At 31.3% G+C, this 15,101-nt stretch overlaps 1 protein-coding gene and 1 long non-coding RNA gene across 4 annotated transcripts; one reads left to right on the top strand and one right to left on the bottom strand.

Annotated features, from left to right (window-relative positions):
• Nucleotides 1-5,351: 5,351 nt before the first annotated feature.
• Nucleotides 5,352-6,626, top strand: LOC128290219 (uncharacterized). 2 transcript variants are annotated; one of them, XR_008279867.1, is made up of 3 exons: nucleotides 5,352-5,426; nucleotides 5,898-5,979; nucleotides 6,592-6,626. It is a non-coding gene; the product is annotated as an uncharacterized LOC128290219 (long non-coding RNA). The 2 variants fall into 2 exon arrangements; XR_008279866.1 differs by having other exon boundaries at nucleotides 5,923-5,979; nucleotides 6,592-6,613.
• Nucleotides 6,627-9,534: 2,908 nt separating this feature from the next.
• LOC108481030 (uncharacterized) lies at nucleotides 9,535-12,387 on the bottom strand. Of its 2 annotated transcripts, none has more exons than XM_017784196.2 (5): nucleotides 12,012-12,387; nucleotides 11,554-11,654; nucleotides 10,860-10,973; nucleotides 10,675-10,776; nucleotides 9,535-9,873 (listed from the first exon to the last, which is right to left on the bottom strand). In XM_017784196.2, the coding sequence occupies exons 1-5, from the start codon at nucleotides 12,226-12,228 to the stop codon at nucleotides 9,703-9,705; spliced, it is 705 nt and encodes a 234-aa protein (XP_017639685.1). In that variant the 5' UTR covers nucleotides 12,229-12,387; the 3' UTR covers nucleotides 9,535-9,702. The 2 variants fall into 2 exon arrangements, with proteins under 2 accessions (XP_017639685.1, XP_017639684.1); XM_017784195.2 differs by having other exon boundaries at nucleotides 10,860-10,976; nucleotides 12,012-12,386.
• Nucleotides 12,388-15,101: the final 2,714 nt, after the last annotated feature.

Raw genomic sequence — 15,101 nt, 5'->3', positions numbered from 1 at the left:
GTGTGACACGCCCGTGTGAGGAAGTCCAGGCCGTGTTGATTTCCCATATGGGCCTATTTTCTTCGTTTTCGGCCCATTTCTCATTCTTTTTACTCTCCTATGCTCACCTAAATATAAAACATGAAATTAAAGGATTAGGAGCAACGAATTCACCAAATATAAGGAGAAACCATCCATAAATGTGCTGAGCATGGGATAAAAATATGTATAAATTACGGTTTATCAAGTTGTAATAACCCGGTTTAGACCCTAGTCGGAATAGTGGTTTCGAGACCACAAATTTGAGTCAAAAAAACATTTTTATATTATTTTTCATGCTTATTATATGTGAATTAGTATGTGTGAAAATTACGCATGAAAATTTGATCGTTTGTGTGCTTAATTTGATAAAATGACCTAATCGCGTAAAATGTAAGTGGCCTTCTATTTGTTAAAGTGACAAATTGCTATGTTTTATTAAATGTGGGGTCCTTATATTGTTATTAAACCATTAGCTTATTGGATGGACAAATATGTCCCTAGTTGGTGGATTTTTAATGAATGTTCATTAAGGGTAAAATAGTAATTGATGAATTAATATGTGATTAATAAAACAAAATGCATGAAATTAGCCATTTGTTCATCATTTTGCCGAAAAACACAAAGAAAAATAAAGAAAAATACAAGCTAGGGTTCGGCTATTGTTCATTTTGATTTTGGTATGTATTTTGTTCGGTTTTTGATAATTTCTACGTTTTTGTGATTGTTGCTTAGTGTTCTATCAAGCCCATGTCTAAATTTCTAAAATTGTTGATGATTTTAAGTTGATTCATTGATGAAACTATGAGTTTTATGAAGTTTTATGATAGTATATGGAAGCTTGATGTTGGGTTAATATGTTTTGTCTTTGAATTTTTGATAAATTTGAGTAATTTGGGCTAAATTGTGAAAATGAGAAATTTAGGGACTAAAATGTGAAATAAATGAAATATGTGGGCTTATATGAACAATATGAAAATTCAGCTAAGCATGGGTATATGGAAATTTTGTATATGTTGTGATTTTTGTAATTAGGGACTAAAGTGTTAAAATGTGAAAACGTGAGGGCTAATTTGTAAAATGCCCTAAACGTGTGTTTATGGATTGATTTGAATGATTTGTTAAATAAAAGAGTTAAATTTGAATTTATTTAGCTCAAGAACAAAAGAAAACAAAATTAGATCGGGGGAAGTCGAAAGTCGTCGAGTAGTTGACTCCGTTCGTTCGAATCCGTACGAGGTAAGTCAATATACAAATAAACGTGTTTGAGTTGATTTATTTATGTTTATATGACATTGAATTGTGATAAATGGCTATTTAAGAGCTCAATATGTGTTATTTGAGAAAGTTCTGATAATGTAACAACGTTCGAAAAGCCCCGTACAAACCATAGGAATAGTAGGATACATATGTCATGACATAGGATCTGATATCTTTTTTCATGTAAGACCACGTCTGGGACATTGGCATCGACTTATGATTTACGTGTAAGACCATGTCTAGGACATCGACATCGTATTTGATTTCATGTAAGACCCTGTCTGGGACAATGGCATCGATATTTGATTACATGTAAAATTACGTCTGGGACGTTGGCATTGTACGAGCTTTCCAAGCTATTCGAGTATCCTTATTGATTCTGAACAGTTCAACAGGCATTCTGAGAAATGAATGAATATAAGAATGTGTAACCAAATTCAGGTACATTTGAAATGTACATTATGATTAAGAATGAAAGGTAAGTATATGTTTATGTGTGGATATATGAAACATGTATGAATTATATGAGTATGAAATGTGTTATGTGTAAGTGACTTATGAACAATTGAGTTATATGAGAATTATGGATATGTAGTTATGTTTTTCCATGAATTACATAAATGAAATGGTTTAGAAATGTGTTATGTGATGAGTTTATTTGTATATGGCTTACTAAGCTTTTGAAAGCTTACTTTGTGTGTGTTTGCATTGTTTTATAGACATTGAAGCTACTGGGATCTCAGGGATCATCGAGGATCATCACCACACTATCGAACTCTATTTTTGGTACCTTTTGAAATTGTATATATTGAAGTATGGCATGTATAGGCTAGAAGTTTGTGAATATGTTTGGTAATGTGTATATCTAGCCATGTGATATGGCTTGGTTTTGGTTATAATTATGAATGTCTTTTGAGCATAAACTATGTGATGCAATAATGTTCATATGATGTGTTCATGAATGACCTAGTGATAAATGGTCAATTTGGTACATTGGTAATATGATTTTGTTGTAGAAATGTTATGATTTTTGCATGAGATTGGATGTGAAATATTGAGATAAGGATATGTTAGAATGAATGAGTTTGTTATGTAATTTTTGGTATGTTTTGAATTGGTTAAAAAGGATAAAAATTTTTGTTAATGAAATGGCATGAATGTTGTAAGTTTTAGTTGTGAATTGGTTGAAAATCTGGTACAAAATGTTTTGGTTTTGATGCTTGTAGGGAGGACCCTTAAGGGGTGGCATTTTGGCCTTGTAAATGGCCTATTTTTGCCCACATGGGCAAGGACAAGAGCGTGTGTCACTACCGTGTTGCTCGAAGGCCATTTCGAAATGAGCTTGGGCAGACCACACAGTCGCACACACGGGCATGTGCCAAGCTGTGTGGCCAAGTCAGTTTCGAGCACGGGCTAGACATACGGGAGTGAGACCGGCCATGTGACTCAAGTCAGTAGCCTCCCTAATTTTCACACGGCCTGGCACACGGGCATGTCTTGTCGTGTGGACAAGTCAGTATGTATGCCCTTTTTTGCCACAGCCTAGACACACGGGCATGTCTAATGCCGTGTGAGGCACACTGCCTGATCACACGGGCATGTGATCTTTATAACTTTGAAAAAATGTCTAAGTTTCGAAAAATTTTATATGCGTTCAGTTTAGTCCCGACCCCTTTCTAAAGCATGTTTAGGTCTCGTTGACCTATGTAAGGGACTCTGTATTGATGTATGACCTATGGTGCTATGATGATTGTAAAATGAGTGCTAAATGTTTAGATATGTCCAGTAATGCCTCTTAACCCTAGTCTGACGACGGATACGGGTTAAGAGTGTTACAGAGCAGATATTAGAATCGTATGTAATCTATAAAAAAAAAGAGGATGATTAAAATTTTGATTTTAAAAGAAGAAATGAATAAAAGATAAAAATCGGCAAGAAATGGTGATTTACGACGGTAGAAGTGCAACGATGATGCGGCGGTGGTGGTGAGAGGAGGAGGCGTGGAAAAGAGGAAAAGTTTTAGGGGTGATGTTGTGGTGATTTGATGAAGAAGTGGCGGCCAACGATGGTGGTATGGTGGTTGAAGAAGGAGGAAAAGAGAGAAAAAGATGAGAGGAGAAGAAATAAAAATAAAAATGAAAATTTAGGGGTGTCTAATTGCATGGCCGACCAAGATATGGTAAGGGAGAGAAAATGGAAATAGGGGGAAAAAGACACCAAAAATGGATCATGGGAGTGAAAAGGGGCTATGTACAGTAAGTTCACTATAAAGAAAAGGAAAGGAATCCTTGCCTATAAGGCAAGTGAGGTGGACGGCTAAAGGGTTTGACCATCCTTTTTTACATGCTCTTTTTTTTTAAAAAAAAAAAAGTAGATGATAGGAATTGAACCTAAGATCTCTAGGAATTAAATTATGCACTTAACCACTTGACTACTCACTAACTTGTTTATGAATTGACAAATAAATTAATAAAAAATATGTGATGTGGCATATAGTATCGACTCCAGCTACTTTCATTGCAGAAAGTTACATGAACGATTTTAAACCTTGAAGTAAAGAAGTACTCGAGGAACTTTTGGGAAATACATAAATCCCTACGGTAATGGTTCCAGAACCAACTTCTAATAGTAGACCTGCAAATTATCAATAGCATAGGGAGCTTCGTCATGGTGGGAGGGTTTCTCGTAGGCCTGAGTTATTCCAATTTGGTAGAAGTGTTTTAAACACTAAATCTACCGAACAGAAAAATGATGACCAACTCACATTTGATGAAGTGATGCAATATGCTGATTCCAAGCTCCAAGGAATAGCTATGAAAGTTGAGACAGATTCTATGTAATCCAACTTAATGTGGGAACTTGTAGAGTTAGCAGAACGGATAAAACTCATAAGGTGTAAGTGAATCTAAAAGAAGAAAAGTAATGCGAATGGAAAAGTGGAAACTTACAAGGCCAGGCTTGTAGCAAAATGTTATACTTAGAAAAAATGTGTTGATTATAAAGAAGCCTTCTTTTTGGTTGTCATGCTCAAGTCAATCCACATATTGATATATATATTGTAGTGACTCTTGATTATAAGATCTGGAAAATGGATGTCAAGACAACGTTCTTGAACAACTATCTTGAAGAAAACATCTATATGATGCAACCCACTAGATATATATATAGTTAAAGGAAATGATCATAAAGTTTGAAAACTATATATATTCATATATATATTTTAGCAAGCATCCTGCTCATGGAATCAAAGATTTGATCAAGCAATCAAAACTTTTAGATTTGACCAAAAGGTAGATGAACCTTGTAATTATAAATGCATTAGGGATGGAAAGGTGGTCTTCCTCGTTCTGTATAAATTTATGGTCAATAGTAGATTTTCATTTCACAACTCTAATAACTTAAATCATTTTTCCATACACTTATGAGTTGGCAAATTGAACTTGTTGTGAACTAAGTTATTTACTTATTTCTTACACATCAAATCAAATTAGTTATCAAACTCAATTTCATATCCCTTTTTATCTTTAGTAAGATAGATTCGGGTACACAAAACTCCACTTAAGACATACGAAAGATAATTCACCCGAGGTATAGATTCGGGTACACAAAACTCCACTTAAGACATACGAAAGATAATGCACCCGAGGTACCCCAACCAAACACACCAGATACAGATAGAATTTGCACAATAAGTGTGTAACAACCTGGTTTTCAGTGCCAAAAACAATGGTTCCAAGACCACAACTTTGATATTTTGGTTCGTAAATATTAAATTATTAATATTTATGAGGTCATTAATGTGGTACTAAATTTTGGTTATGAAATCTTAATGTTCAGATAGTTAATTAAAAAAAAGAACTAATCGTAAAAGTTGAAAAAGTTTATTCTATTAGTTAAAGTTATTAAATAATTACAGAATGGTAATAAAAGGGACTAATATGGTATTTATACCATTAGAGAAAGTGAATGGACAGTTTATGTTTTTAATTAAATAAAATTAAAATACATAATGGCAATTTTGTAAATAAGCTAAAACTTATCAAATTAAAAGAGAAAAATGAAACATTTATCTTGTTTTTCTTCTTCAACAAACCGTGTAGCCATTTTTGAGAGAAGAAAAGCTTTGGTTAGCTAGGGTTCATCAATAGGTAAGTGTTTTGATGCCCGTTTTTAGTAGTTTTTATATTTTCAAGCTTGAATTAGCTTAATTTAGCTAATTCGAGAACCAATTTGTGAAACTGTTAAATGTTATAATTCTTTCCATTGATGAGTTGGATTGTTATTGAGTGTTTATGGAAGATTATTTAATATTGTTGCTAGATTAAACTATTTTATAAAGTAATTTTTGATGATTTTAATGTTTAAGGACTAAATTGTTAAAATGATAAATTTACTTGTATTTGAGGTGAAATTATTTCAAATACGGGCTATTGGGAGGTCATAAATGATTCTCCTGAATTGGGTTTTAAGAAAAAATAGTTAAATTTCATGTTTGAGGCTTAAGGACTAAATTGAATACAAGTGAAAAGTTAAGGGAAATTTTGTAAAATGCCCAAAAATGACTTAATTGACTAAATTTTGCTGCTTATTTAATTAATTGAATAAATTTATTATTTTAGATCAAGAACGTGTTGTCAATCGCAGGAAAGAAAAGATTTCTGAGTAGGTCATTGTACTTCGATATGTCTGCAAATTAGTCCTGTAAGTTCATATGTTATTTATACTTCTAATGATTTTTATATTCCGTGATGATATAATTTTATTAAATGTTATCTTGTACAATAGTATGACCCTAAAGACAAAAAATGAAATATTGATTATACTAAATGCTTGCTTAAACGAGCATTATCCACTAATTATACTGAATGCTTGCTCAGACGAGCATTATCCATTGATTATATTGAATGCTTCTTTAACGAGCACTATCCATTGATTATACTGAATGTTTGAATGTTTTCTCAAACGAGCATTATCCACTAATTATATTGACTGCTTTCTCAAACGAGCATTATCCACTGATTATACTGAATACTTGCTCAAATGAGCATTATCCACTGATTATACTTAATGCTTACTCAAACAAGCATTACCCATTGATTATACTGAATAAGATTTTTTGTACCAATGATCGGACACGAACACTGAAATAATGCTCCGAATATTATTCATTTGATGGAAGTTGTGTTTGTTGGGAATTTCATTGCCTAAATGCAAAGTTTCATTTATCATGTTGAGTGGGTAAAAATTTATTTATCATTCAAACAAAATTTCTACGCTTTATGTAAGCTTACTTGTATTTGGTTCATTTTTTAGATTACAATTTTGTGGGCCCAGAAGATCGGATCAACACGAGAAATCACACAATTCGGGAATCTTTGGTAGACTTTGATTTTGGTTTGGTATATATGGCATGTAATAGGACCCTTTTTGTATATGTTGTATTAGTTCTTAGTTTTGATCAAGTTTATACTTTGAACTTGTGATGTGTGTTTGAATGACTTATGGAAATATGCATGTTTTATCTAAGTTGAGTTTGTTGGTTAAGAATAAAATACATTGACATCATGTTGAACTATGGTGTGAAATGAAATGGATGTTTTTGATGTTTAAATTGTGTCTTGCTTATGCAACTTTGGAAGTGAAATGTTTTGAAATGTAATGTGGTGTAAATGATGGCACATTGGTTACAATTTTTTCTTGAATGTTCTGATTTGGCCCATGAATTTTCGTAACTTATTTTTAGGGCTTTGAAGGCTCGATTTAAGACATGTAAATGTACGTTCTATTTCATGTGAATCTTATCTAAATTTATGCGATTATTTTATAATTGGATGCTAATTAAAATGAAATTGTTCTGACTTGTACGGTAACACTCTGTAACTCTATTCCAATAACGGAATTGGATATGGGTGTTACAAAGTGCATACCCTCCAAACACACCAAAAGGATGAATTGCTATGCCATAAGACATCATATCTCCCACACACACACAAGTGTGCATCTAATTCTTATGGTACACCAATTATATCCGGACTAATCTACCAAGCTCACAAGGATTGTTCACATTATTAATCAAATAAATATTTTCGTAGTTCACAAAATTTATTCACATTTCTCAAAAGGTTTTTTGGAATTTACAATGAATCTCATATTTCACATTTATAACATTTTGGCACCTAATTATAAACTATGCGCATTTACATGTTCAGTTAATCATTAGGTGACCATATCAGCGTATGACACACTTTATTAGGTGATTTATCACATATAATTCTGAATACCAAAGAGTCAATTCACCTAAAATATCTATTAAACAATTTATTATCTTACCATTTTCATAGCATATGATTTCTCATTTTATAATTATTTCTTATAACTTTAAACTATACTTTCTCATAGTCATAAGTCAAATATCACATTTTGACCACCTTATTTTAATATGTCAGAATAACACATACTTTCATTTCCACCAAAAATGGCGCTATAACTCTCAAGAGTTTTAAATGATTTAAAAACTTCATTTTCATATATTCCAAAAATAATATTATATAATATTATCCTTCCTTCCCAATTAGCACTGCAAACCCAACCATGTTTACTCACATTCCAATATACATAATTATTTAATCAATTTATTAAACTAATCATCAAATCTCATATCCATGTTATTAAAGGAAAATTAGCAAATTCAAGGGTACTTACCTTGAGCTAAAAATTCAAAAGGTTCTTAATACTTGAGTCCTCTTTTCACAAGCTTGGAAGTGCACTTTCCACATTTTTCACAAGCTTGGGAGTGTACTTTCCACATTTCTTCTTTTCTCAAAAATAACAAAATATAGCAAAATTGTTAATACTCAACCTTATAAAACTTTCTCAAAACAAAAAACTCAAATATCAAATGTAAGAATGATGTCAATACTATTTCTTACCTTATGTGAAACTTTCTCTCACTAAATTTATGAAACCATAAGTTTGGATGCAAATGATGAAGATTGAAATATGTTTAGAAGGTAATTTTTAAAGTGATTTTAGCGAGAAATTAAATTAGGTTGATTAAAAAACAAATGACAAGAACATAAAAAAGGATGAACTCTCATGGACAAGCTAGAGTCGACAAGTATGTAAAGTACACTACAAAACCCAAATTAATGTTTAACTCCACTTTTAATCACCATGACATAATCACATCAAATGGCTCAAATTTAGCCCCAACAATATAATATCTCATCAAATAATATTTCTAATATGAATTTCGTGTGAAATGACCAAAATACTCTTAGAAAAATTTAAACTTTTATCCCTTTTTATCTACTTACTCTTCTCATTATACATGACACTTTAGCATATATGCATTTCATAAATCATAATTGTATCCAAAATAAGATGAAAATTACACTTTTCCCTTTTCACAGTAAAAATAAAAAATTTATAATTTAATCCCCATATTTTTCGATCTTATCCAATTTAGTCCAAATGTTATGAGTGCCAATAGATATTCAATGTCACTCTCATGGCCAATATTCATTATTAACTCTCATTTCTCATTTTGGTCAAATTATATTTTAAAATTCATTCTTTTCAAATTTTACGATATGATCCTTTTTCCACATTTTCATATTCACAATTCACTAAATTGATTTCCAACTCCAGCATCAATTTAATTCCTTAATATTTCTATTTAACTGATTTATTTCTGAATTTCCTCAGAATTTCCTCAATCTGAATAGTGCCAAACGTTGTAGCAGAAGTTTTTGGGGTGTTATAACTAATATTTTGACGTCTAACAGGGATGAGGTGCTAATCGTTGCATTTGGAGATGGGGAATACTCGCAAGTTTTCAGTTGCGAATGCTTATAAATCTTTGATGGAGAACAATTGGGAGATGATGAATAATATGGACTGCGGTGCCAAAACGAATCAAACAATCTTTCGTTTGGCTATTTTCGTGTGATAGGGCTCCTAACAAATTTTGAAATATGTAGCCGCTTGACGGAGGACCCATCTTGTTGGATGTGCGACTGTTCAGGATATTGCTACCCATGTTATAATAGAATGCCCTGTTGAAACAGATAAGGTAGGAAGACTCGTCTGTTGCACATTGACAATCATGACTCACAGGAACTTAAATTACCCTATCTCAAAACAACCTACAACCCAAAATGAGATTCTAAAATTTTAAAACAACTCATTAATCCAAATCCCAATTGAGTTATCCATTCTCCTGAAACCAACACAACCTCGGGCATGAACACAAAATTAAGAATAACCAATTGGACATTGACAATCAATTCCCAGTGAATTGGGTTGGTGAGTTTGAATACAATATTCAGTTTTGTACAATGGAATACAACAGTTTTTATGTACAGAATGCACAATGGAAGACAACCAAGTGAAGTAATAGGTTAGAAGAAATTCATGAATTATTTACAAAAAATCCCATTGCCAATAAACCTTCTCCACAATCCCTCCACCACTTCTTACAGCAAGGTGAAGTGTATCGGAAGCAGGCGGAACACCCCACAGATATGGCACTGCAACTGTCATGCTGAGCTTTTCATGCAAACCACCTTTGATGGCTTTCTCCGCCGCAACCACCTGAACATTATCAATAGGCAAATTTCAAACTACCAAGCAGCCACAAGCAGGCAAGTAAACCCTCAAAAAGATCAGTGCATGATGATCATATGAATGCAAAACACAAGCATATGAACAGGCACAGTCAATTCTGAATCAAACCCCAAAAACCCGATCTGATTAACCCCCTATCCCCCTACTTTTTCACTTTATCCTCCTATCCCCCACTTTTTCACCCAACCAAGCATACCCTAAAGCTTAAGATACGATAAATGGAAGACCACTCAAAGCTGGGGATGCTACCAGGAAATTTCAGCAAACACAATTTCATGGTTTGTTTATTTAATAAACATCAGACTTGTATGTCTGATTAAATATGAAAACGGGGCTCAAAGACCATACAGACAAACATAAGTTTTCATAATTGGTAGTCTGTAGGAATTTGACGGAAATTCGGCATTTTTTACATCAATAATATAAGTAAACGAAGTCCCAGATTAAACAAACAAAAAGACTGCTAACTCCCAGTTTCAATCATTAGTTGACTACTTCCATCAAGCTTTCAAGTTACTAACTAAAAGTTCCCTCAGCTAAATATTGATATTCAAGCACTACACATCTATATGAACTATGGTACCCAATAAAACAAAGGAACAAAGGACTAAGATATGGTGAGATAATCTTAAAAAGTGAAGACCATGTAATAGAAGACTTTCAATATACTATTTCAAACTACAAATTTCAACTCAAGCTCTTTATGTATATAAAAATGGAATGTGGTAATGATTTAAGAAAAGATGATTCTAGTCTAATGCTACATACCTCTCCACCATGCTCTAAAACAGTATCTTCTACAACATCACTAAGCATCTCAATGGAACGGCAAAAGCCAATGATACAAAGTCGTCTGCCCATGTCAAGTCCCTAGATTGACCAAACTAAATGTTAAGTCTTATAAGATTGAAACCTTGAGTTTATGACAAATTAACAGCATGAAAGTGTCTTACATTTGTTGCTGCAATGTCAAAAAGAGCACCTAGACATAAGCCTTGGTTAGGATCCATGTAATCACTCTCTTGAAACCGTTGAAATCTTTGAGATGATTTTAGTTTCCCCTGTTTCTTCTACCCAAATAACAAAATTCTTCGTCCAATTAACAGCATATACTAAAATGATGAACCAGAAAAAAAGAAAATTATAAGACAAGAGTCGCCTTATACCATCTAAGTTCAAAGTTCCATTTTCTTTAGGTCAATCAAACATTGAGAGCTCTTACATACCCTTAAGAAAGAGTTAATAAATGCGGATTTTGTGTTTAGACCTGAGACTTTGATTCGGCATCCTACTATTATCATTGTTATGTCTTAGTCCAAATCATTAATAACATTAAAATTTTCCTCATAGGTAGAGTTCTTTCTAAAAAATGGACTAAATCATGAGGTTGAGCTAATCCTTTTTAAAGATAAATTAGTTAAAAATAACTATTATGATAATCACAATTTCAATTTCTAAATGAAATAAGAAATTTCAGATTTCGAGTTTGAGTTCGAGTTTCTAAAAACAATCACATTAGCATGCTGATGATTTTTTTTACCTTAGTGATTTGGACTAAGGGATACGAATATTAATAATAGCAGAAGTACCAAATTACGCAAAATTGAATACATACATCACAAATAACAAGAGAGTAATAATACATACATCAGAAGAAGATGGGCGCCGTGGAACCATTGAACCTCCAATTTGAATTAGTCCGTCTGAAGTGAATAAAGTGACTCGCTCCTCTTGAACCCATTCCAAATCTGCAAATTTGAACAAAATACAAAGAATGCTAATAAGCCATCAACATATAAATCACAATGCAAAACTTATAAAGTCGCATCTTTCTCTTAGATTTACCCCTTAACACATATGACCCTTTAATCAACTTACAAAAGAAGCAGCTTTATCTATTAAAAAAATATATCATGCCACTTTTTTTTTTTTTTTGACCATCGATTTTGATGATAAACAATAGCGTAAAATAATAATATTTAAAGAAAAGGGTATCTAACATTTTATTTCAGTCTCTTAGATCAAGTAACTAAAATGAATTGAGAATTAAGCATAATTAAAAAAAAAAAAAAAAAGAGACGGGTTTTGTTTTAAGTTTTGAATACCGTTGTCATCAGGGGACCAAGGAAAGAAACCGAAAGAATCGTCACCAAGGAAGTTGCCGGAATCCGAAGGTTTGGAAGAGAACCGAAGGAAAGGAGATGGACGATTGGAGAATCTGAAGGGACTAGGGAGGAAAGAATTAGTTTCTCTCCAACGAGAAAGAGAAGAAAAGGAAGAGAAAGAGAAAGTGCAGAGGAAGATAGTGGACGTTTTAGCCATTAAAATGGGTTCTTTTTTCCTTTTTTCAGGAGAGGAAATCTATGGGAATTGATGATGAGGAAGAAGGAACAGAGATGATCGGGTCGGAGAGGAAAAAGAGATGGAAGAGTTTCGACTCCACACAAGTTGAAATGGACACGTGGTGATGGAATCGACACATGGTACCAAATCATTGGTCTATCACGACTTTTTTAATTTTTGATGATTGAATTAATTTTACGAGCTAATTAAATATTAAATCTACTAAAGAAATTACGAAAATAATTACAAAAATGAGTTAAAATATATTTATAATGAGATTTGAATTTACGTAGATTAAATCAGTAAATCATTAAATATATTATTCAATTAAAGTTTTATTTTAATGTATTTTATATATTTTATTTTAATAAACATAGTATATTATCTCCATTAGTTGTACATTTATTTATATTATTATTTAAGTTCTTAATTAAGTCGGTGTTATAAATCAATCGAACATCAATTCGGTTAAGAAAATTATAAAATATTTTTGATAATTAAAATAAGTTATATTATTTTAGAGTATATCAATCTTTTATTTTTACAAAAATCAATAAAATATACATATGGTAGGATTTTAAACCCATACCAATTAGTGTGCATTAATAAAATCTTAAATTTACTACTCTAACAAAATTTCATTTTATATTTTGATATATTTTAATTATATTATACACATTTTATTACTTTTATCAATTATATTTATATATATTATGATTTAAGCCACTAACTAAACTATTGTCATAATCAACTCTGCAATAGCTCGATTTACAGCAATACTGGAAACGGTTTTTCAGAACTCTATTTTTCAATGATCGAATTAGTAAATATTATTTATTAATATTTACGAGAGTATTCCAACATTATATTGAATTTTGGTCTAATAATTTTGGTTATTTGGAAAGTTAGACAAGGTACAAAAGTATCAGTTCTAAAGTCAGTGATTTTAAAAATTGCGGTATTGAGACCTCGTTTCTGTAAAATGAGACTGTAAATATTTTTATTAAATATTTACGGAGTTGTTGTATAAATGGACTAAATTTTGGATCAATAATTTTGACGAATTAATGATTAATTAAAATATAAAAACTAAATCGTAAAAATTAAAAAGTTAATTTTAAGTGTTAAAAGACTCAAATAATAATTAGTGAGTTTTAAAAGGTAATTTGGTCAATTTATAATGCCATGGACGGTTGGCTTGTTTATTTTATGTGTTTTATATGTTAAAAATAAATTAAATTAGTGTTAAAAGAAAATAAAACATAAAACATCACCCAAAAGCTATCATATTTATTATTTTCTCCTATCCCAACTGAACTACCATAATTGTTAAGCTAAGGATTTCAACCAAGCTTCCATCTCTTGTATGTAAGTGATTTTTAAGTCGATTTTTCGTAAATTTTATATTTTTGGGATTGTTGTAATTTAATTTATCTAAAGTGTATATTCGTTTTCAAAACTGTTAAAGATTTAAAATTTTTTCGTTGATGATTTCTTGAAATTCTTGATGTTATTTGGTTGGATTTGAAGCTTAGATATGAAAAAGTAATAATTTGTAAAGTGAAAATTGATAGTTTTGAACTTAGGGACTAAATTGTAAATATTTTGAAATTGATATTAAAATTCTATAATTAATGATAACAAAGGGTTGTAGAAGGATTGAATTGCGACTGGTTTCAAAATCGATGTTTAAATTTGTAAGTTATGGTTGTTTCAGTTTTAGGGACTAAATTAAATAAAATGCAAAACTTTAGGTAACATTTGAAAAATGAAATTGAATTAATTTATGATTACAATAGGTTGTTTTGAGATATTTGAAATTAATAAATTGAAATAAATTATTATATAGATCGAGATTTGAGTTAATCGAGGGATAATCAAGGAAAAGTTAATTTTTACGGATTAGTCCTTGATGTTACGGATTAGTGCTTGATGTTTTGTGTGCTGCAATTTTTTTCAGGTAAGTTCTTATGGGACTTACTTTATTAATTAATGATATATTTTTATTATATTGTTTTGCTTTATAGTTGAATTTTTATTTATATAATGTTTTTACATTAAAAGGATTAAATCGAAAAATTGAATTATATGATAGACATGAATAGATATATGACATCGAACAGTAATGTTTGATGCTATGAATTATCTATATGTGAAATAGATATTAACTAAGTAGCAATTGACTAATGGTATCAAGTAAATACTATGGGATTGACTAATGGTTGAATGTCATATGATATAAGTTAGATTTGCATAAATTGAATTGGTATGATTTGGGTACCATATTGAGGTATATTGATTTAGTTGAATGAAAATTTGTTGATGTTATGTTTGATATGAAATTGATATGTATATAGTGATATTAAATTGTTTAAATATATATAAATGACTATTTGGATATGAAAACGTGTATATGATTATAGAAGTTGAAATGATATGAATTCAATAATAGGTCCATGAGAACTTAGTAAATGATTATGATACAAATAAATTGAAGTTTATATTGAGTAAATTATTAGTTTGATGTTTATTAAATTTTGTATGTTATGATATTTTATATTATTTATTGCAGCAATCAAATGCTATGTGACACCCTTTACTCATATCCGAGGCCGGAACAGAGTACGAGGTGCTATTTATCGCAACACATACAAACATACATTTCCTAGTTATGAAATTTCGCTCCAATGCAAAACTTTTCACAATACCTTAATGTCCCTACTATAGGCCTATGAGGCCCCGAACACACTTTGGAATTGATTCAGGACTAGTCTGTGCACTCTAGAAAACTTTGTAAAATTTCAAGCAGATAGGGGCACACGCCCGTGTGGAAGGGCAACATGTCCGTGTGT

The sequence above is a fragment of the Gossypium arboreum genome, chromosome 1 (assembly GCF_025698485.1).
Source record: "Gossypium arboreum isolate Shixiya-1 chromosome 1, ASM2569848v2, whole genome shotgun sequence".
NCBI lineage: Eukaryota > Viridiplantae > Streptophyta > Magnoliopsida > Malvales > Malvaceae > Gossypium > Gossypium arboreum.
The sequence above is the reverse complement of the archived record's forward strand: the minus strand, read 5'-3'. Positions and strand labels throughout refer to the sequence as shown.